General features: G+C 44.8%; 1 protein-coding gene across 1 annotated transcript in view; it reads right to left on the reverse strand.

Moving 5' to 3' along the window:
• The window catches only part of KCNJ6 (potassium inwardly rectifying channel subfamily J member 6), a 260,887-nt gene that overhangs the window by 168,034 nt on the left and 68,480 nt on the right, over positions 1–24,373 (reverse strand). The window contains exon 2 of the mRNA XM_081799984.1: positions 15,965–16,016. Coding sequence (XP_081656110.1) covers positions 15,965–15,989 — 25 coding nt within the window. The 5' untranslated portion in view covers positions 15,990–16,016. The remainder of the gene's footprint in view (positions 1–15,964; positions 16,017–24,373) is intronic.

Here is a 24,373-nt window from a genome sequence, read left to right on the forward strand (position 1 = left end):
GATGGGTATTAAAGAGGGCACGTATTGAATGGAGCACTGGGTGTTATACGCAAACAATGAATCATGGAACACTACATCAAAAACTAATGATGTAATGTATGGTGATTAACATAACATAATAAAATTTAAAAAAAAGATGTGGTCCATATATACAATGGAATATTACTCAGCCATCGGAAAGGATGAATACCCAACTTTTACATCAACATGGATGGGACTGGAGGAGATTATGCTAAGTGAAATAAATCAAGCAGAGAAAGTCAATTATCATATGGTTTCACTTATTTGTGGAACATAAGGAATAGCAGGGAAGACATTAGGAGAAGGAAGGGAAAAATGGAGGGGAAATCGGAGGGAGAGATGAAACATGAGAGACTCTGGACTCTGAGAAACAAACTGAGGGTTTTGGAGGGGAGGGAAGTAGGGGGATGGGTTAGCCCAGTGATGGTTATTAAGGAGGGCACGTACTGCATGGAGCACTGGGTGTTATACGAATACAATGGATCGTGGATCACCACATCAAAAACTAATGATGTATGGTGACTAACATAACATAATAAAATAAAATAAAAAAAAAATGTTTCCCTCAACATAGAAATTAGGAAGCTTCTGGTTCAGGCTTGCTTTTTCTGTCCACCCTTGCCCCCCTGTACCTCCAACTGCAACAATAAATTAACCAGTAGTTTATTTACCTCGGTGTCTTCATCAATTACATGACATTTTTCTCTTATGGAAAGAACTATGGTTCCTAGGGAATTGAAGGATCTAATCTTTGCATTTTGAGGGCTCCATAATTATGGGAAAGGCTCTTCAAGCAGTCCAGACTCAGAAATGGCTACTCTAACTCAGAAGGTCATAAACTGACGGGACACATGGAATTTTCTGAAAGTACTTTTGTTTTATCAACTGGTATGGCCGCCTAGAGGATTCTCTTACACAGTGATTTGTTGGTCTATGGACCTTCCTGCTGCATGGTTTTGTGAAGACATGGCTAGATTTATTTTGTCCCCTGTATACCAGGACATAATATGGAAAGTAACTAATTGTTTAAAAAAAGTCGCATAACATAAAACGAGCCATTTGAAAGTGAACAATGCAGTGGCATTTAATACATTCATAATGTTGTGTGACCACCCCCTCTTTTAATTCTAAAACATTTTCATCACCCCCAAAAGAAACTGTGTTTACTAGGCAGTTACTCCTCATCAGAGGGTAATTATTTTGTTATTTTTAAACAAACTCTCTGTTTTCGGTCATTCACTTAACAAATATTTATGCCCACACTGCCAGGGACACATGCTGATTACTTTTTCTTTGTCATTTTCTTATTTTTCCCAAATGTATTGTATATGGCTATGGGAAGATCCTAGTCAATTGAATTTGGTTCATCAACTAGTAAATTCTCCATAGATAGAGTCTGTATGATCCATTTCATCCAGCAAAAGGGCAGACACAGCAAATACACAGGAAATGCTGAATGACAGAGTTTTACTGTAATCATATTGGATTAGAATTATATCGTCAAACAGCCATTATCATTTTAAAGATTTCTTTAGGCAAGCGTAAGTCAGGAGCAACCAGAGGTAAGATTGCATATCTGAGTCAATACAAGGATTCAGACTGAGGGGAGAATCGATACACAGGAAACTGTCACACCTGTTTGTTAAAAATGTGCATTACTCACAGTGTTTCAAATGAGACCTTTTGAACTAACTGCAACCTGCAGCTACTATTCTGGGTGAACCAGTTGTCCTGACTTTGCCCTCTGAGAAGCATTCATGAGAACAATCCAGATGCACATGGAGGATGACAGGTCCCACATTATGGAAGGTCTGGGAGTTGGGGAGCGGCCCTTAGACTTCTTTCACAATGAAGAGTTTGTCAGGATGTGGCAGTCACCCCACTCCCTGTGGGTGGGAAGGCAGGGTGCAGCCAGGTGCCTGTTTCCCTCCGCCTGACCCCACTCGGCAGCCTGCATCCCTCGACCAGCTCTGGGGCCTCTATAACCTGGGAGCTCTCATTTCTGAAAACCCACAGAACCCTCTGCCCCATAGCCTCTAAAGGACTATTGCTTTTCTCTGTCCAAAGAAACTCCTTAATCCCGTCTTTTCCTCCCCAGGACTGAGAAGCATGTTTTTGTTGAGAGGATGCTTGACATAAGAAGATGCCTTTCTTTACTTCAGATGTAGGAGTTCACAGTTTTGCCAGAGCTGGCTCTCAAAGACCAGTGGGAGACTTCTCAAAGAACTAAATCCCCATGGATTCATTTCTGTTCTGTAATAAAACCCTCTACCGGTCTTAGGTTCACTGAGCGATGGCCGCTCTGTCTAGGGGCCACAGAGCCAAGCCATTTCTAACGAACATTTAGGCTGTGTCTGATGTAACAGTGCAAATTACTTTATTGGAATTGACATCAAAAAGGGGCTTTTGTACAAAACAGTGCATATTTTGGTTCTGGTCAACTTAGAGAGTCAGTGAGTATCAGGAAAATTCAAAATTCCCAATTGATACATTTACTGGATCTCCTACTGGCCAAATCTTAATGTCACATTTAACACCTTTATAATCTTTATGATGATATATCTGTTAGACAAATGTAATTCAGAAGCAAAACAGTCATTCAACTAACATCTCTCTTGTGTTCGTTTCCTGGGACCGCCATAACAATTTACCCAAACCCGGGTGGTACAAACCAACAGAGATGTATTCTTCCACAGTTCTGGAGCTGAGAGATATTGAGAACAAGACATCAGCATTGCCACACTCCCTCTGGAGGGTCCTCCTTGACTCTTCCAGCCTCTAGGGGCTACTTGGCTGTGGCTGCATCACCTCAGTCTTTAGGGCAAGCACCTCCCAATCTCTCTGTTCTGTTTTCACACTACAGCTCTGCTGTGTGAGGTCAAATCTCCCCCAACCTTCCTCTCGGGAGGGTACATGAGATTGCCCATCTGGATAATGCAGGATAATCTACCCAAGTCAAGAATCTTAAATTAATTACGTTTGCCAAGACCTCCCCGTACTTTTTCTCCACACAAGGTAACATTCACAGATTCAGGGATTAAGATGTGGATCTCTTGTGGAGGTCCATTTTTCACCCTACTGCAGAAGTTAGGCAGATTTCTATACTGCAGGGCATCTAAAACTTTATTAATACTGGTGGGCATTGGGAATCTCAAGCAGAGGGTCAAGTTCTTCCTGAAATAATTGCCTCACCAACACCCTGCATCAACTCTGCTTTTTCAAAATTTAATTTGAGGATGCCATGGCACTAATGTCCCCAGAAATATACTTAAGAAAATGTTGGTCTGTCAGGTAACTTACAAACTTCTTATCTGGCATTCAATGCCTCACTGACCTCATCCATTGTTCCTAGACTTTTACTATCTCCCTGCTTAAAATGTCCAGCTTTAGTCAGTACATCCTGATCATTGTTCTCCATACAACATCTGTGCTTTTCTGCCTCCACTGTGCTCTCCTAAGAGAAGGACCACCCAGCCCATGTCCACCCCCTGTGCTCTCCACCGCCCCCTAACCCACAGCACTGTAACCCCTTCTTCTCTCCTTGGGAAAGCCTGTCCATTCTCCAAGGCCCAGCTTTCCTGAAGCCTTCTTGGACCCCCAAGAAAGAGTCTCTCCTTTTTCACATCTCAACTTCCATGTTGCAAAACTCTGGGGTCAGTCATAATCAAGCACAGAAATGTGCAAATGGTTACCGTTTTGCTTGACAGTGAGTAGATTCGAGCATCATCCGTGTGGATGACCTTGTCTTTCCAATATGGAAAGACAGGGAGGTAAATCACAACTTACACTTGGGGTTCCTCCAACAAGTGCACAGTTGTAAGTTGAACTTCATCTGATGTTGTGTCGTGGTTTAAAAAAATCAAAGGTGGGGTCTGCAGGTGTACCCCACTCACTTGGGATTTTGTCACCTACTTTCTTATGACAGGATAAGAGCTCTTATAACTTACCTCACTTCCCACACACACTCATGGGTCCTACTGGTAAGCGCTTTGCTATTACTTGGTTAATTATTTGTGATGGACTCACTCTTGATTTATATAAAAAAATCAGATTATTTTTTAAGAAGATGCAGAGAAGGATCAGGCAAAGTAATTTTGAGGAATACAACTCCTGATTTGCCCAAGAAATTATTCCTTTCTTCCTCAGTGGCTATGGAGTGATATTTATAAGTCTGACAGGACAGAATGGTAAGAAAATCTTCTCCATGGGAGAGTCTTAGAGATGCGTCTGACACCTTTCCCTCCATGAAAGCCAAGGAAAAAGAATTTGGAACATACATAAGAGGAGAGCATTCTGGATTAAAAAAAAAATCCAGACTAGCGTCCTGGATTTTGGGGAAAAAAATCCAGACTTGTTTCTTCCTATCCATTATCTTGCTGAGAACATTCTTCTTGAGAATGTGTGCTGGAAAACAGAAGAGCAAAGGCCTATCCCTGTAGGCTAGGGCTTAGCAACTTGGAGGAGAAAATTATCTGGGGAAGGGGATTATTTAGCACTCAGGGCACACAGATCATTGGGTGCTTTTCTTTGATTTCATTGGACACAAAATTCTAGATGAGAACTAGAGCCATGATCTGAGTTAAGTAAATAAATATCTAGTAAGAAACATCCCTAGTGACCCAGAATGGAGTGACGTTTGGTTTGGATTTGACTTCAGAAAATCAAAAGTGAGTTTTCTCTCTCTCTTAAATTTGTGAGCTGGACTGTATGAGTCCAGGGAAAAGACACCATCAATATCACATCCGTGCCAGGTGATATTGGGAGGGAGGAGTCCATAGATTGAGCTGAGAAGAGCACTGATATATCCAATGAAGCCCATAAGGAGACTCTCATAAGGTCACGTGTAAGGCGCAGTATTATCTGTCAGAACAAAGGTAACACAGGTAACAAACACCACATATTAAAACCCCCCAAGTAGCTCAAATCAGTCAGTAAGAAATTTTTAGTCCCTAATGTCAATTTATAAAATCATAAAGCCATGTCATAACCCGTGGATCTTTAAGAGACTTGAATATAGTACAAGGTGATGAAACTTGACAATATGAATATACTTACAACAGCTGGAGAAGAGTAAGTAAAATGAGGTGTGTTGATAATAGTACTTTTGTAGGACAATTGCTATGTTAAATGCTTTAGAGGTTAGCTTTCAGTATAAGAACGCGTATTTTACATATATATAAACTTTCAATGTACCTATTAACTTTGGACTCATATTCAAATGCATTTATTTATAGATAATAGATAATATACTGTGTACCTAAATATACATATTAGTTTGTACATAAATATACATATTTTATATTTATATATATATATATATATATAATTTTAGGCACATTATCCAAACAGTGCTGGGTGGCTGCTATGCTCAGTTGCAGAGAAGAATGGGTAATTTGCCAGTGAGCTCACAGCTAGGAGGTGGTGCTGTCAGACTCACAGTGTCAGGGATCACAGTGACTGACAGACCTCTCCCTGGGACCCCACATGCATGTCAGGGATGTTTGCTAATTGTGTAGAAACCTTTATGAATGCAGTTCTGGGCTGCAACACAATTCTCTGAGTCAATATTTAAAATCAAGATGCCTCCCTCCTTTTAAAGCCTTTGAACCTGAAATTTAATATCTTGCAAGGGAGATTAAATCAAAGCAGAAAAGCACATGAGAAATGTAGGCAGCGATGTCTTTACTGCTGATCCCCTTAGCTCTTTCCTCTTGGTGAAGCCGAGACTTGGTGAAGTCTGGGAAGTGACTTTGTCCCACTAGGTGCCACCCACCTTCACCTGATTTTAGTCTTCCCCAGGGCCAGAAGCCAGGTGCTTCCCTTGCCTGCCTCCCCTCCCCAGACAAATTCAGGGAGGCAGTGGGAAGCTGTGAGCCCACGGGCTGTCCCATCTTGTCACCAGGAGGGAGAGCAGGGCTGGGAGTGAGAGGGGCGGCATCCCTGCAGAGGGGACTAGTGGGTTCCCTTCACTGGGATTATCAATGAGGAAAAGAGGGCTGCACAAGGTAAAAAGCAAATTCCTCTGCCCAGGAGATCACATCGATCTGGGTGTGAGAAAACTCTGTGTGCTTGGCATGGGTAGGGTCCCTTCCCCAGTCCTGGTGCTCTGTTCTCAAGCTGGAGCCTTTAGAATTCAGTATTCTCCATTGCTCCCTCCTATTATCTGCTCACTCACATCCCAGTGCCTTATATCAGGCTACCTAAACACACACACACACACACACACACACACACACACACACACACTCACTCATATTCTCCTACTCTGGGTTGCCCACACTTGCTTGTCCAGTTAAGCATCTGTCCTTTACCCTCCAGCCTTCCTTATGGCCACACCTCTAGGCAGGGAACTCTTCTTCACTGAGGATGCAGAGAAAAGCTTGAGACCCTGATTTCCAGCCCCACAGCCTGCCTTGGGGTGACCCAACCCCGGGGGGACACATCCTTTCATTCCCCCTCTGTCATCCTTGATGAGACCTGTTATTTAGCAGAGCAATTGATGTGGGGTGGGGGAGGAACGGGGAGTGGTGGGAACGGGGAGGGAAGGATCATGAGCCAGTGGCAGGTGGTGGGAGGCTGGAGCAGGCTCTTGGAGCCAGGTGGCAGCGTGTGGGAGGAGGGAGGGGAAGGACAGTGAGACGGGGTGGCATTTGGTGGGAGGCAGGGAGGCGAGGGAGGAAGTGTGAGGGAAGAGAGTTTAAAAATGTATTTGTTTACTTTTTTACTTTGGGCTGGAGCAAAGGCAAGTGGGGGTGGGTGTGGTTCCCGTTCCCTCTGGTATCTGGGTCCCCAGTTTGGACAGGTGGCTCTGCACTTGGGTCTTGAGTGGGAGCCATGGCTTCTCCATAGCTCTGGGATGTCACCTGAGCACCCCATTGGCTGTGCAAAGAGGGCCTGAGGAGCACAGCCTGTTGCTGGGGCATGTGTGAGTTGGGGGAGATGGTGGAGACAGAGAGTTTTGGTTGCTCATGGCCCCAGTGGATGGTGATAGCAGCCTGGCTTGGGAATCTGGCTCCAAGTCGCCATGCTGGGCTGGTACAATGGTGACTCACGCCTCCAACATCTGCCTTGTGTGTGATTACCTACTGTAAAAGGAGTGGAAAATGAAGGAAGACCAAAGTCCCTGTGATCCTAAACAAGAGAGGAAACCACTCCAGTGAAATGCCAATGACTTTGGTGCCCCTGAGATGGGGACAAATGGAGACCAGTGAAGAAGGTCGGAGAGGCTGTGGCTGCCCCAGAGCTGGGCTTTCCACCACCAATGGCTTGGAAGGACAAAGTGAGTGAGAAAAATTATTCAGAGAATCAAGGGGGAGGTCCTAAAAACTGCTGTTTGGAAAGAAGGACACTCCTGGTAGCCTCCAGAAGAACCCAGGTCTCAGCCTCCTCCCCTGCCCACTTTCCACCCCTCCAGTTTCTGCCAGCCCCAAGAGCTGTGCTAGTTCCAGCTCTCCTCTTGAACACTAGTGGAAAAATCACTCCATCTGAGACTCAATTGCATCATCAATAAAATAGAAATACAAATGGCTTGCTGTCCCCAAAGTCAGGCAGCCTAGGCAGACAGATTCTCTTGGTGGCCACCAGGAGTGGTTCAGGTTGACTATTCCTGTGTTAACCAAGTAGTGGTGGGAAGCCGTGGCATGGATTGACATTGGAGACCAAGTTTCAGGAGGGTCTGCGATCCACTAGCAAATCCCAGCGTTGCTGCAGAAGAATAAGCAATTAAGGTCTGCTTCGCCTTCCTCCTGCTTTTATCTAGAACAGTGATTTCCAACGTCTCAGCAAGGGATGACTTTGCTCCCCGGGCCAAATCAGGGAATGTCTGAAGATCCTGGTTATCTCAACCAGGGGAGGGTGCTACTGGCCTCTGGTGAGTCGAGGTAAGGGTGCTCTTAGACACCCCACCATGCACAAGACTTCACAACAAAGAATCATCCTGCTCCACGTGTGAATGGTGCCCAAGTTGAGAAACCCCGACCTCAGTCTTCCTGGTGGCAGAGAGAAGGCACAGGTGTCAGAGAAGAGTTTCTCAGGGACCAAGTCTGACATTCACCAGAAGATGGGGGTCAAAGTGACCTCTGAGATCTTGGACAGAAATAAGCTTGAGAAAACAGGTCTAGCTCCATTTCCACTGGCGCCAAGACCAGTAAAAACTTATACAAATGTCGGGCACCCTATGCTGAAATTTACTGACTTTGCCATTTTGAACACTGCCTTGTGTTTCCACCGCTGCAATCCTTTAAATTACAGGCTGTTCTGGGACAGGCTGTTCTGGGGATGGCGAGGGAGGAGCCGATCGCTGGAGGGAGGCTTGGCAATGAGCAGGAGATGGAGACCACAGGAGCAAGAAGTCCCACCTTGAGGGATGGGGAGGGGGAGGAGGGGTGACCAGGTGGGATGAGGAGCCCACCCTCATGGAGATGAATCTCAGGCTGCTAAGTGGAACGAGGATGAAAGTCCATTCCAGGTGCTTCGGCCTTGGAGCTAGGAGCTCTGATTCCACTGAACATGCCCCTGATCTCAACTAGAGAGCAATTATCCTTGAATTTGAAAGATGCTTTCCAGTAAGGACAAGCAAGTGCCTCATAGTGGAAAAAAAAAACCAAAAAAAAACCAACACAGCTTTTTGGAGGAACACAGACAGGGAAGAGCCTGCTGACTGTCTTCTGCTTTGGATCAAAGGAAGCTTTTCTGCCTAGTGGGGGTACTGAAATGATATATTGCCTGGAGACCAAATGTTATGTCTAAGCTTCTGCTTAGATCTACATTCTGCCCCCCTCTGAACTGGACCTCTTGGCGTCCATCCTTGTATCTCCCTCCCCTCGTGCTACAGGTCAGCCAGGAATGAATACATCAGTCCGAGTTACTGGTCGAGATGACAAAGCCAATCTGGCGAGTGTGAGTGGGTGGGTTGGTTTAGGGATATGATCTAGCTCCCAGGGTTAAGGGAGAATGAGAGAACCAGCCTCTAGGCTGGGCTTCCAGAACCTATTCCCAGAAGCACGACAGAGCTGCTTAGTAAGGCAAGGGCTGCTTCTGTCAGTGTTGAGTGCTGGCCTGCACCCAGCCCTGTAGCTCATCAGCATCCGCGCACCTGCAGGAGGGGTTCAGGCTGGCTTCCATCCACACGGGAGGCTGGGAGATACGAAAGGAGGGGAGGTGGGGAACTGCCAGAGGGGAGTCGGGAGGGGATACTAGATGGGCATAATGACACACACCCTCTGTCATGGACAAAGGCAGATGAGAAGAGAGGGAAGGGCAAGGCAGCCAGGAAGTGTCAAAGGCTCGCTGCCAGGGAGAGTTGATGGAAGCAGAGCGCTGGGGGCTTTAAGACGACCTGAAACTTCCCTATCAGATGGACCCTTTGCCCTGGTATGAGAGGCAGCTATGCTTGCCTCGCTGGCTTTCACCGAGGAGCTCATTTAGAGAATGAAGTAATGAAGCGTGATACGGACCCTGAAATGGCAGGACCGAGGAGTCAGGAGCAATGGGCTGGACTTTAAGTTGGTCCCTTGTGAGATGATGCTGTGACTTCCTGTGTGAGTGTAAGCTTGAGGGACAGATCTCAATATTTAAAGAGTCTGAGTTTTATTGGAAAGGAGAAGGTATGTCTTAAAAAGCACTATCTGATGCACCCCGTGGAGCTTTAGTCTCTTAGGATAAAGCGGCATTTAGTGCCTTAGCGACTTCATACAAAGAATAGCTCTGCCCCGCCTGAACTGTCCTCCACTGCCCCTGACTCCCAGTCCCCCTGCGGGGTCTGGACCAGCCATGAATGGAGGCCAAAGTCTGTGTGCCATGTCTGTTTGGACCTGTGACTCTGGTCCTTTCCCACTGGGGAGGGGGCTGCAGAAGTGTGCTACATTGTGCTAAAATCCTACACCCTGCCCAAGAGGGCCTGGCCTGGGGCACTGGAAACAGTGTGTCCGAGAGGGTGGGTGGGCGCTGTCCCCACGGGAACAAGTGGCTTATGATATTCCAGCAAGCAGGGCAGGCCCCATGGGCTGAACACAAAAGGGGATCATGCTTCCATTCTCCCTCTCTTTAGAACCCTGGGACTGAGGGACAAAAAGACGCTCAAGGAGAATTCTGATACCTGCTTTCCTGAATTCTCTTCGTCTTGGTTGTTCCGAACCTTTTCGTAGGTATTTCTTCAAGATATTTCTGTTTCTCTTCTAGGCCTCAAGAGGAATCTCTGGCAGCAATCACATCTCCTGTGCAGCTCCCAGATGTCACCTCCTTGCATCCCCCTGACCTAGGGGTGGTGGCGGTCCCCTGCCATTGCTTGGAAGTGAGTTGTCTCCCTGCCTCTCAATCTGGCTTCTCAGCATTTCCTCCACACAGTTCATTCAACCCCTCTGTCTTTGGCTGGAGCCGGCCTTACAGCCTCCCTCCAAGCACTCCTTCCATCTTGGGAGTTGGGTGTAGTGTTGGCTTGTGGCTAATGCAATGAGAGCAGAAGTGACATGTGTCATTTCTGGGTGGAATTCTAAGGTGTAGTGTTGATATGCCATGTTCTCCTCTGTCATAGCGGTGAACGTGAGAACACAGGTGGAGACAGAACCTCCGGGTGATCCCGAAGTGCCCAGTGCATGGCCGACCAGTGTGGACACGTGGCACGAAGGAGCAATAAATACACATGTGCGCACATGTGGGTGTGTGTACATGTGTGCGTGTGTGTGCGTTAGGTGGCAGAAATGTTTTATTGTTAGCATAGCGTGACCTGGCCCCTCCCGATACGTTCACGGCTGCCCCATTTGTGGACGGAACACCTTTCCTACAGGCACACTGACCATGTGCCGAAGAAGACTCCGAACAACTGAGGCCCATGCCCTACTAGGGTGCATTTCCTCACCTCAGTACCTTCAAATTCGAACCCACCCCATCAACGCCTCAAACCACTCCTTCTCCTGCCGGCATTTCCGGTGCCAGGGGCTCCTGGAAGCTTCCACCAAAGCTCAAAACCTGGGCTGCATCCCCACATCCTTCCTTCTCTCCGTCACATCCAATCACCACGTCTTTCACACATTCTGGCCCACCCTCGCCTGCGGTCCCAGCTCCTGGCTGCCTCTGTCTGCCTTTGCCCAGACCAGACGTGCACGCTTCGAGGCCTCTGGCAATCATTCTAAAAGGTTGATCTGCTTAAAACTCTTAAGTGCTGGCCCTCCCCCATAGGAGAAGCCCAAGCTGCACGTTAGTTCACAGTCTGACTCTGGCTCATGCGTCCAGCCATCTGCTGTCTCGCTGCCTCGGCCCCTTGCTAGGGCCGCATCGATTCTTTGCTCTTCTGCCCTTTGGCCACGTCCTCACACCTCTGTCCTTCCCTGTGCTGGGCGCTGGGTCCTCCCCCCGTGCTGGGCGCTGGGTCCTGGCACTCATATGCCCACTGGCTGCCTGGTGGCAACTGCACACCCTTTATGATGCACGCGCACGTTGGAAGTCTGTGGAGGGAGCGCTTTGCTGGGCATCTGCCTCCAAGCTGCGGTGCGTGTCCGTCGGTCTCTGCCAGGACGTGCTGCCCTGCACGGCAGCTGGGAGTCTCCTGCTTCCCCCGAAACGCTGCACATGGTGCGAGCAGGGACCCTGTTTTCTGGTCTTTCCGCACCCTAACACAATGCCAGGGTTATGATGACGTCTCCGTAAGGAGGGAATAAATGGTTTAAAAAATACTGCATTTGAATGGAGCTAATTTCATGTGCAGTGATTGTAGCTGGTTCTCACTCTTCATTTCTTTTGACACTAAACAATTTCAAATCTGGGCTAAATTTGAGCTGTTTCTTTCATCACAGGAGGAATTCCCTCTGTATTAATGCAGACAGCCAAGACCTTTAAACACCTACAAAACAGGCCCCTGGCTCTGGTTAAGGGCAGTGGGAGGAACCACGGCCCACTTGTCTCGGTCAGGCTGGGAAGGGACCACCCTGGAGCTACTCAGGGCACAGCTGGCACTCGGCTGTGTACCTGAGAATGACCACGAACAGCTCTTGTCTTCCCTGCGCAGGTGTGTGATGTCTGTGACAACCAGAGAGACAACGGGGCAGGGAGGGCGGGTGCAGCCTGGTGGAATGGCTCCTGGGGAAGACTGGAAGGGACCCTGGGGCTGGCAGAGGAAATGCTTAGGGCACGTGTGCCCGAGAGAGGTGGGCAGGTGGCAACAGAAAGCCGAGGAAGCCAACTCGTGCTGGCATTTGGAGTGAGCCACAGCCGGCCTCGGGCACCATTTGCCACTGCAGGGACATGCTGCTGCTTCCGGGAAGGAGGTGGGAGTGGGATGCCAGCAGAGTGCCAGATGGGGGGCCCCGGGGTCCCTACCTATTCCATCCTTGCAACCCCATCACCATGCACAAGACAGGTATTTGGTTCTAATCCACCTTATTAATGGGCCCATGTGGTGAGACTCGCCATGCTGTATTTGACATGTTCCGTGGAGCTCGAGGGGTGGGAATGATACATCAGCATGCATTGACCGTGAAGTGAATTATCTACAGAAACTTACGTAAGCACAACCTACAGAGCTACCTCATACAGACCAAGATTCCAGAGCCCCCAGGCCATTTGCACGCCTTTGGACATTTCCAGTCTATCACCGTCTGACTTAGATCCCAGTGACCAGGACAGACCCTGCCCTCCCCAGTGTCACCTCTAATGAGAGCACAGGGCAGGATGTGGTTTCCTTGTTTGGGTCACCAGATGCCGATTTATAGACAAGGTTGGCAGTCTCCACTGGTCAGGCTCAGCTCAATTTCAGTTAGTAGCTGGGGTAGTAAAGTGCTGGTTACTGACGGGGCAAGCTCAGAGTAATTTCTTCCAATGTGGGTTTTGTTTGCACCATTTGGAACTGGGCCTCTGGTGGTGTGAGTGTGAATATATCTATTTCCAAGATGCAGACAGAGACTAAAATGTCAACAGGCAGTGGTAAAAAGTCAATAGCTTTTGAAAGGTTGAAAGCCCACTACTCATTAATGCACGTGTGCACTTCACTCATTATAGACCCTACTGAACCTCTCTCTGTTAATACCTCTCCTCACCTTCTCTCCTCTCTCCTTTCTGCTTACTTGTCTTCTTCCACTCCTTGTGATTTTGTGCCTTTCCTCTTTAACAGCTCCTTCTCTGGGTCTTTCTCATATATGCTTTTTCCCTGTGTATTTTTCTCATGTCTACTTTTACTGTCTACCTCTTCCTCCACATCTGTTTTTCTTCCTTTCTGTTTTGTTCTTCTTTTTTATACCCCCTCCTCATTTCAACAATGTGACATAAAAATATTTTGAAGGTTTATCTTGCTTTGATGAAATCAAACTTCTTTTCATTAAACATTTAAAAACCTGCTAACATTTTTGTGTCTTCTGCTTGCCCTTTTAAAGAATTGGGAGACGAGCATAGATTTTTTTTGAGGTTGTGATTAATGGCACATAGAAAAAAAAATACTCCTTATCCCTGCTCTAGAAGATGAAGAAGATACCCCATCCCCATATGGTACTTGCATATCCATTGATTGCATTTGGATCTATGGTGCTAGAAGAAGTACCATCTGATTCTGGTTAAACATAGAGATGTTCTAGTAACCAGATGGCTTTTGCTTGGCAGTTTAACAAGCAAAAGTGTTTAGTGACTGTGGAAAACCATTCCGAGCATTGTGTCCTGGGCATTTGTGGTTCTGTTTATGTCCCTTTTCCCCAGTGGCCATGGATTTGAAGTTCCCATCAAGCTTATTGTGTCGTAATTGTATGCTAATTCTTTGCTTAGCCTACTGATAGAATCTCCCTACGTAATTATGTATTTATTTCCTTGTAGATTTCCTATGTAGCATCAACGTATAGTTGTTTATAACATTATTCATGAGTTTAGTTTTGATGAAACGTTTATTAGTGGTGACTGCATGATTAACTTTCATAGCAGGTGCCTACAAGAATTATGTATTTTTTTTTATAATACTGTTCTTTACCTTTGTAAGGATCAGTAGACTGGAATGTTGGGCCTGATTCCAAGATCTATTTTCACTCTCTAAATTTCCTTGGGCATTGAACATACCTATGTAATCTTTATCATAAAGCAAAGCAAATTAGAAGAATGGCTGCACCCTTTCATCTACCCAAGGGTTTGGAATTCAATTTTTGCAGAATTCTCTTCAGCCAATAGATTCATAGGTCAAGTCACTAAAATTATTGCAGAGCTAAACCTGAAACCAGAACCCAACAAATCAGTAGTCCAATGGGCGGGGGACTCTTATTTAAATGCATCTGGATCCCATAGAGATAGAAAAATTAAAACACCTTTTTATCAGAAATACAGACCATGTTAAAAATATTGACTCTTATAGTGCCCTTAATGTTTTACAATTCAGTTAGAAGAGTTAAAAAATTCACTGAACTAGAATATCAATTTCTAACATGGACCTCATTGTAAAAACTGTTAGCATCCCAACTCACACGCAACACCATCCAGTTCAATTTGCTCCCCGACGTAAGACTATTCATTGGCAGTGATGTTGGGTTCCAGGCCATTGATCCTTCTAGCATTCAGAGAATCTGTGGGTCTTTTGTTCTGATGACTTGGGACTTAGAGATTAGAACTAAATCTGCAAATGTGGACTGTGAATAAGTTGGTGTTGTCCATGGTCGCACTGCATAGTTTGACAACACAGGTTTGTCAGTTTTGTGATGGGACTGGTCACCTCACTATTTCCTTTTAGGTCTGAGAAGAGTGCGTTCCATGACTTAAGATCCTTTCCCTTGCAGAGAATCAGTTTGGGGTTCTTCAAACCAAGTTGTAAATGCTTTGAAATGTTGCAGTCTGTAAGACTAGAGGTAGAAAGAAAGGCTGGGCAGAGATAGGGTGGGATTGATACAGAAATGATTGGACGAAAGGCGTGTAAGTCCCGTGGGGTGGTTGCGCAGCCCCCTGGAATCACCATTTACATGGTGAAATTAGCACTCAAGATAAATGAAACTATGTAGGGGTTTTGGGTCAGGAATTAAAGAAATGCAATGTAAAGATCTTTGTAACATTAGTTCTTTTTCTTGGAGGGGGCAGACCTTAGGGGGTTGGGGATTCATTGAGTGTGCTACAAAAAAATACTTCTAGTTTAATAGTCTCATGATTTGAGCAATAGCCGAAGGAGGAAGCAGGGGCCCAGTTAAATGTGGGCAAGATTAATGGTTAACTATGCAGGTCAAATTTAATAAGGTGTTCATGGCCCGAATGATGATGGGGAAGTGCCTGCAATCTTCCCTTGTAACTTTAGATATGAATTACATCACCAGGAAAATGTATATTTCCAAAGGGACAAAAACTGCATTGTCTGTTTATTTCATATCCACATGGTCTTTAATGTTCAAACTTCAATGCACGAAACTACGTTTCTCATTTTGCAGGAGGATTTATTATAATTAATTCTTCTTTCCTCTTAAAAATTCTTTGTGTATCCTGTTTATTTAACTGAAGAGCTTAGAGCCTTATACCGCTGATCCATTCCAAACCTGAATCATTACCAGCTACTTCCACATCAAACGCTCCATTTTTAAATTGTTGCATCTTAAAATTCTGAAATACACCTGAAAGTTTTAACAATGACAAGCCATTCTTTCTTCTCTTTAGATTATCCAGCCTAAGGAATATCTGCATATAAAATTTGAGCCGGTTTTGACTAAACCTCTTAAAAGTCAGATTGGAATTATTGTGGGTCCCAATCCTCAATGCAGACCTACAAATAAAACCCCATACTTTGGGTAACAATTTCAGCACAGAGTTCAACCCCGCACAAGACGAATTTCAAGTAATGCATATTGTAACAGCAACACAAAATAATATATGTGAAATAGACCTTGGTGATCGCAAGAATGGATGAGAGATACAGATAATCACAAAGAAAGGGATTTTTTTTTTGCATGATTTTGTGGTTTTCCACTTAAAACCAAAAATAAAGAATAAATTTTAAGTTACTCACTCATGGATTCTGTCAACCTGGCCATTGCTGCAGTTTCTTCTTTGTGCTTTTTCTGGAGATGAAAGGAAAAGACATTTATGTATAAGACACATCTGAGATGGGAATTGACACAGTGGGTCTGATACAGCTCTATCTCTTTCCTTCCTTTTTTCTACATTAGAATTTGGTTACCAATGATGAACTGAATTTAAAAATCTCATATTATGGCTACACGATCAGTCAGTCACTGAAAAGAAATTTTTAGGGCATTAAAAAAAAAACTCGCCATTGCTCTTGGAAGGGAGTATCTGTCACATTGATCTTGGATATATATAATTGGTGACGCACGACCAATTTTCAAAACCTCTCTGACACTGGAATCTTGACATCCATATGCCAATCTTTGCTTTCTATTTTCTCCTGTTGAAGCTTCTTTGGTATTTTTGGAGCTGATATTTTTGTCGTCATTTGATTTCTTTTTTTCCTAAAAGCGAAGTAGATTTTATACATTTTCCTTTGTCTTACTTTTTTGAATTCCTGGTGTCCATCACATTTGATGGGTTTATAACCTTATCTATTTGGGGCTGAAAACATTTTGTTTCAACTGGGATATAGGTTATTACCCACTGAGTTTGAGAACCAGCGTGATACATACATAAATTGGATCTGTCCTAATTAAAAAAATACTTTGGAGCTATTAAGAATAACGTTCATCCCTACTGAAAATTTCTCTTCAGTTTTTTCATATTTCTTTAATTTCCTTGGGTTCTTAACATGTACAGTAACTGAAACATTGGCCACTATTATTTTACTTTTTTGCAGCCTTATTCTTTTTCTGATTCTGAAACTAATATATGCTCATCATTTAAAAACTCCAAAGATATTGAAAAATTATGAATCAGAAAATACAGTTCTCTCCAAAAAACCCCTGGAGGAAACCACTGTTAAATTTTGGTGAATGCCTTTTCATTCCCATTTCTGTACCTGTGAATACATATGGATATGGAAATATAATTCCTTTTTTATAAATATAAATATCTGTACTATACGTGCAATGTTGTCAGCTACTTTTTCACTTAACATCATGTCACACATCTTTCTATGTCAATAAATGTTGAATACACCATCATTTTTAGGTGACTGCATAGCATTCATCAGGGGTGAATATACCATAATTTCTTCAGCCAGATTCCATTTAATTCACTTACAGTTTTCCACTATTTTATAAAATGCTGTCATGAGCCTTCTTGAACTCATATCTTGGCGCACTTGTCCTGTTAAATCCTGAGGTCAAATCTTAGGGTTAAGATTGATCAAAAAGTGTGAGTATTAAGAATTTTGACACATATGACTCAGCTGTCCCCCCCCCCCCCGCAAAAAGGTTGGATCTGACAGTGTATAAAAGTGTTAATTTCCTTACATTCTTGCCAACTTGCCAGTGGCATGAGAACTTTTCCCCCCTCAATCTTGGCCAAACTGATAGGCAAAAAATAGTTTCTTGTTATTTTATACCGTCATTATTCCTTCTCTGACCTTTTGTTTATCAACAACTGTAGCATTGTGTCACATGTAAACAGTACGTCATTGACTCTTGGTTTCCTGTGGTCTTGCTCCAGCTACTCTTCTGTCAATATTTGAGTTCTTAGGAGCCAAAGGTGGCATTTATTGTTTCCCATGGCCATGGTATAGTGCTGAGCAAGTCACAGCTGCTTGACTAGCACTTGAGTTGATGTGTCACGGGCTTGGGATAAATGATTATTTATCCTTCTGGTGCCACCATTCCCAAACTAGGAGAGTTTGCTTTGAGAGTCAACAAACAACTTTGTACATCACAAGTACACTTGATTTTCACAAGCCCTGTATTCATAGCAAGGGAATTAGTGTGCTGCCTCTTACTTAAACTGATAATTGCCCTTGAGAACAGAAAGACCTAAGGAACCGTGATCTACCATCCCACCCGCAGTGGCATCCAACCCACCATAGTTAGCCTGCCATTTGGTTTCTATTGAGATGCAGAAATAGCATGGCCATGGAGAGGCTAAGAGCGCCGCGTAGCAGAGACAAGTAAAACAGGCGAAGAGAAACTTGTCACGGCAACACAGGTTCACAGGAATGGGCATAAATGCTGCTTCAAAACGGGCCAATCTAGCGGTTCCTGACAATTCATGCAGAGAAGCAACTCCATGGTGAGAACTCAGTGACATCCATCCTTGACCTGTAGGAACGTCGTCCTGTCTCTGCTTGCTCTGTGTTGACTCTTCACTTCACCCCTTAGCCTAACTCTGCTGCTGGTTCGGCCCCTCTGGTTACATGGCCTCTCCTTGTATCCTGGTGGATGACTGCTTCTCCTTCATTCTCTGGCTCCGTGCTTGTAGGTCCTCACTCTGGATCACTGAATGCTTCAGGTTGGTCCTCCTAAGATGGCCCCAGTGGTGAAAATCCCCACAGCACAGGCAGCCAGATTCCAGGCGTTATATCCTTATGAGACCTTGTCAGTTTTGTCCATCTCCCTATGTGTGTCACCATTTTACTCTTGTGATCCAAGGACCTTGCCACCTTTTGTACCCCGGTCCTGCTGGTGGGTGGACTTGCAACTATTTTTATTCAGATGTGTTAGATATCCTAGTCCTGGAGAAATCAAATACTGCCTGTATCAGCATTTTTCTCCTCTCTGTAGTTAGATTGAAACTTCTGACACCGATGGGGGAGGGGCTCTTAAAAACCCTAAATTTAGCTCTCTCAGTTTGACTCATCTATATCATAACTTATGGTAAAAATCATGGCATCTGTTTCTGTGTAAGTGGTTCAGTCATTCCTTGGGATGTCTTTAAACTCCTTCTGTCCTTCCTTCATTATCAGAGTTGAGGGTTGCAACCACGTGGCACACATAGCCAATAAAGCATTAACATTCCACTCTCGGTCTTGGGCAAATTCTCTTCCTTTTCTAAAGCAAAGATTTTTCCTCCAAAGTAAATCTGATGTTTACCGGATTTACAATATTGGAGAGAGGTTTAGAATTACAGCATATTAAACATGGAAGAGATTCTTTTAGAGATTGTCAGGTCCGACCCTTCGGTGATACGGTCCAGGAAATTGGAACCCCTGCCCAGAGAGGAATTTCCACCATGCTGGGTTCTTCCCCTTGTCAACAACCTCCACTTCCCTGGAAATCTTCAAGGCCACCACCCACGGGCATATTGAGACAAGATTCCTCACATAGCAATCCTAGTGTCATGTCAGAAATTCCCAGATTTGCCTGTGTTCCACAACAATATCCCTGATTCCACAAATGGCTGATGACTTCCTAACTTATATACCCAGCTCTGACCTCTCCATTGAACTTCTGCTGTGCACTGGATGGCCCCACCCAGATGTTCAACGGATGCTCCAGACTAACATGCTCAAAGCTACTCTGTCCCTCACAGACTTCCACCAGCCCTTATTCCCGGGCTTCTGTCTCCATTCTCTGTCTTCAGTTTATAGGATCACCACCCACATTGTGCCTAAGCCAGAAGTTGAGAATACGTCTCCCTCTCTTTCTTCCTCACTCGCATAAAATCTTACCCCCCTTAGCTGTTGTCTCTGAAAGGGGCTATTAATGTTGCTTCCACCTGCCTCTGTACCTGCCACCTGTCACACCTGCAACACTGAGGGTTTATCCTGAAACAGCTCTGGTTATCTATCTAAAATGCAGACTGACCCAGGCACCCACAGGTTGAAATCTTTCAGTCCTTGTCCATCAAGTAAGTATACAATCTTTGTCTTTTAGCCAGGGCCACGTGGCTGGATGGTTCTGTCTTCCACACTCACAGTCTAGTTACAGCTACCTTCCTTCCATGGCAATCACTGTTCCCTGTGCCTGGACACTCCAATTTCCTTTTCCTCCTTGTGCTCCCAAATTTATCCTTAAGAACTCCTCTGGACATAAAGCAACCTTTGCAATTTTCCCCTACTCTTCTATGTTTCCTGAGTTTTATTTCTGCATATCTTCATGCTCAAATGCATCCTTGTATCACATTGCATCATTTGTTATGGGGGTAAGGGATTCCAGGGCCTTTGGGAAAGTCAAGTCCTGCCTCCCAGTAGCCTCATCTGGAGGCTCCCACCAGTGTCAACATTACAGCTGGGAGGCACTGCATAGTAGACCAGAAGTCTCTGCTCCTGAAAAGCCCTGTGGTCCTGAGCAAGTCATTTTACTTTTTAGGCTAGTTTCCTGGATTTTCTCTTTCTGACCTGGTCTGCGATATGCTAAGGTGTTCCCAAGACTAGTCAGTCACATGAAGAAGATGTCTGTAAATACTTATGAGTATTGGTGATATTTTAAGATGAAAAAAATCCCAGATGTGTTCACTTCAAGAATTTTCCTTAAGAAATATCTTTCCTCTGGTAGGCAAGAGTTTTTATAGTTGGGATAATCAACAAATTTACCCCTTGTAAAATTAAAAGAAAACGAGAAATACAGGAATCTTACTATTCTGAAGCAAAGAGCTTACTGTGGCCTGAAGATTTATTGTTCTTGTTTACTTTGTCTGTCCTGTTTATTGTGTCTGAGACAGTGCAAGTGAGTGGGAAGTATAGAGGATGTGGAGTCTAGGAAAGAGCCTAGGTCTAGAAAGATGTTTGACTTGGTTTTGCCATTTCTTAGCCAGTTACTGTGATCCTCTGGGAGCTTCAGTTTGCTCATCTGTAAAGTGGGATATGTAGTGTCTGTGTTTCCTCATTCACAGGCTTGTTGTGAGTAACAAATGAGAAAATGTGTGTTAATCCACTCAAGGGTTATATGCCTGTGTGTGAGTGTCTGTGTGTGGACTGAAGGTTATAGCCTGTTCTTGCTATTAACATGAATAGTGACCTTTGGCATGTGTGCCAAAAATAACAGAGGAATTTTCCCTGAAGCTAAGAAGTCACAAGGCTGCCTGCCTCCCAGGGACTACTCATCATGTCAACGGCTTGTGGCCACACACCTCACATCTCTATTTCCAGAACCCTCCACCAGAATACAAGGTTCCTCTTAGAAGAGCTGAAATCTCTTGCTCTAGGAGCCACTCCGCTTACAATTGTGTGGTCATACATTTAATGGAATAACAGAAACATTTAAAGTTTGCAGGAATCATGGTAACATGTTTGAGCAAAACATGCCCACAGACACTTGAAGAAATTCTATGTGTGTTGTTAAAATCATACCAAACTCCTCAGGTAGAATATAGACCCTCAGAGACAGTGGGTATTTCATTTTCTTATCGTTTGACTGTGTTCTTTCTACACCTGGGAATGTAAATAAAAGCTCAACAGTTTGCTTGGTATATGTGTTTGTGTGTGTGTGAGAAAGAGAGAGATATTTATACCCGCACTTCTGTTTCAGCTAAGAAGTGTGTGGCTTTCTACTGGGACCATGCCAGAGATACACTTCTCTCTGTCTGAAATGACAGAGAGGTTTTTAATGAGGGCAATTATAACTGAGTCTGATTGTAGCTCAAAGCTAGGACTAAGAAGTGTGTGTGTGTGTGTGTGTGTGTGTGTGTGTGTGTGTGTGTGGTGTGTTTACAGGGCTGTGGAGAGAGGCAGAGAGATAGTCATGAATGCAAAGCTTTTGGAGAAGGTGGAGGGGGTGCTCTTCTGCCTATGCTAAGGGCTCCCTTGTGCAGAGGGCAGGGGATGGCAGGGCTGAGTGAGGTCTGCGTGTTAGCAGCACTACTGCCTTGCTTTTTGTTACCCAGGGCTTTTATGGATGATGGGAAAGCTCATCATAGTTGATATATTTCAAACCAGTCATATTTACATCTAGGATATTTTTATCTCTCTAAAATATGTCCTTATATTCATCAGAAAACTGTGATTTTTTTCAAGTTACAACTGTTTAAAGGAACATTTATATCAAGTGGGAAATGGTAATGCTATTTTATGAACTTGTATCCTCAACTGGACCTCACCTCCCAGTTAAAGCTGAGGCCCTCCAATCTCCCACCCCATTCTTAGAGTTCTCTATAAACATGCCAGCTGTGGTCTCTAACTTCAACATTCCTCCTCCTCTTTCCTGACATGATGCCATTGCAGGTCACCCGAGGACTGATTTAAAAGGAAAATGCCACACCCTCAAATAGCCAATCGGATGAGTGTTCTCATAAGTGGTACTGTATGGATTGCCTTGAGTTGCTGCTGAAAAATAAAGGGCAGAAGATTCAAGAACCACACATTAGCTTTTTGTCAGCATGCAAATATGGTTCGGGGCAATAAAAATAGTAATCCCTAACATTTTTTCCCATTTAGTATATAGCCTGGCACCATGGTTAAGTGCATTACTGGACTATCTATTTCATTTAATTCTCACAGTGGCCCTATGAAATAGGTACTGTCATCCTCAATTTGCTGGCAGAGAGACTGAGGCACAAAGAGGTTGAACAAATTGCCCTAGGCCATACAGCTGGGAGAGGAGCAGAGTGGGGTGTCAAGCCCAAGAAGTCTTCCTTTAGTACCTGTGTTTTTCACTATGGGATCGCCTGCAATCCTAAGAACTAATGGGCTGGAAACGAAGGCTGCTAGAGCAGAAGGCAGTGTGGTAAGGATGCAGGTCCAAGATCCTTCTTAGACTCACCCATTGCTTAAACATTTACTGAGTTTGGGGCGCCTGGGTGGCTCAGTCATTAAGCGTCTGCCTTCGGCTCAGGTCATGATCCCGGGGTCTTGGGATCGAGCCCCGCATCAGGCTCCCTGCTCAGAGGGAAGCCTGCTCCTCCCTCTCCCACTCCCCCGCTTGTGTTCCTGCTGTCGCTATCTCTCTCTCTGTCAAATAAATAAATAAAATCTTAAAAAAAAAGATTTAAAAAAAATTTACTGAGTTACACAAGGTGGGAACTAAATATAACAAGAGGGAGACACAGATAAGGAAGGCTCTATACATGCTTTCAGGGCGCTTCCAGCGTAGCAGGGAGATTAGATGTACACATACATAGCTGTAATACATGGTATTGAGGGGAAGCTACTAAGAGAGTTCCACAGGACATCAAATGGAAGAGGGCAGAGGAAGAGAAGGGAGAGAGATGGGGGAGGGAACAGAGTGGGGAGAGAAGGAGAGAGAACAGAGAAAGAGACAGGAGCAAAGAAAGTCCTAACTCACAGAACCAGAACACGCTTACAGAGGAAGAGCTTCAGTGTGTCAAGAAAGAAGAAGAATAATGAGGGGAAGGGAAATGCAAAGCAGAGTATTTTAGGTGGAGAAACAGCATGAGTAAAGGTGGGGAAACTTGGCGCCTGAGGAACGGCAGGTAGCAGGTGGACTGCGGCCAAGCATGAGAAGTGCGGTAGGGGGTTGACTTTGAAAATTAAGGTGTGCACTGTGGGGGCCCATGGTGCCAGGTGCCATGGTGCGAGGCTGAGTCGCTCAGGAGGGAGGTTGTGACTGCAGCTGGGGTGGTGTTTGAAGCTGCGAGAGGAGGATGGGGGCCAAGGTCTGAACCTGTAGGAACACACTGGGGAAGCAGTGCATACTCTCTCCTGGAAGTCAAGGCACAGAGGGGTTTGAAGAATTAAGAACTCACCCATCAGAGTGTGATACAATTTCATGTAGAAAGTTAGTATTTATCCTTGATTTACTCAGTGGAAGGGTCTTACAGTAATCTAAAGTTTTCATGGTTTGGGGTAAAAAATCTAGAGAGGACTGTTTGAAGGAGGGTCATGCAGGATGCCCTTGATGATATAGCCTCCTTTGCAAAAGGTGGGGAGCCCCCTGCCTCACTCAGACACCCTTTCTAAGATCTGTATAGGTCACCCATGCTGGGTTCCTTATGATGACATCACTGGCCATGTTGACCAGACTAGGGAGGGCCCTAATGCACTAAAGTATTAGGATGTCTTACATAAATAAATTAAATCAAATTCAAGGTTGTGCTTATACTAAATTACTTCAACTCACCTGTGCTTTCAGTATGAGCTCTTAGGTGGGAAGAAGGGGTTTGGAGCACCTCCCTTGATGCCTTCTTGGAAGTATGTTGAGCACATGAACTTCTCTTGCCAAGAGGAATGGGTTGAGGGGCTAACAATTGGAAAACTGCTGGACTGTATAGCTGAAGAACTCCCCCAACCTCACTTCTGCGTGTGTCCTCCCCTGCTTGAAATTCTGTGGGCTAACCTCTAGATTCCCAACACCAACAACCCGGCAACATTTCATGAATGCCCAGTGTGGTTGGTTTCTTTGAATAGGATGAGTGACTCATTCCTCCTTTCCTAGAGCTCCTGGAAATATCATAAAATGTAGGACAAGCATTATCACCAAAGTCATATCAAGAAGTTTATTTTAAAGAAGATACTGAGCCAGGCTGCAGAAGGGCATGGAGGATTTCTAGGCAGCTGAAGTAGGCAAAGCCTATTCACCATCAGCTGACTTGTTCCTAGGCAGGCACTCCTGCTCCCAAGACACGTCTGCCCTGGCTTTGG

Source organism: Leptonychotes weddellii, chromosome 1 (assembly GCF_054177405.1).
Source record: "Leptonychotes weddellii isolate Sample4059 chromosome 1, ASM5417740v2, whole genome shotgun sequence".
Lineage (NCBI taxonomy): Eukaryota > Metazoa > Chordata > Mammalia > Carnivora > Phocidae > Leptonychotes > Leptonychotes weddellii.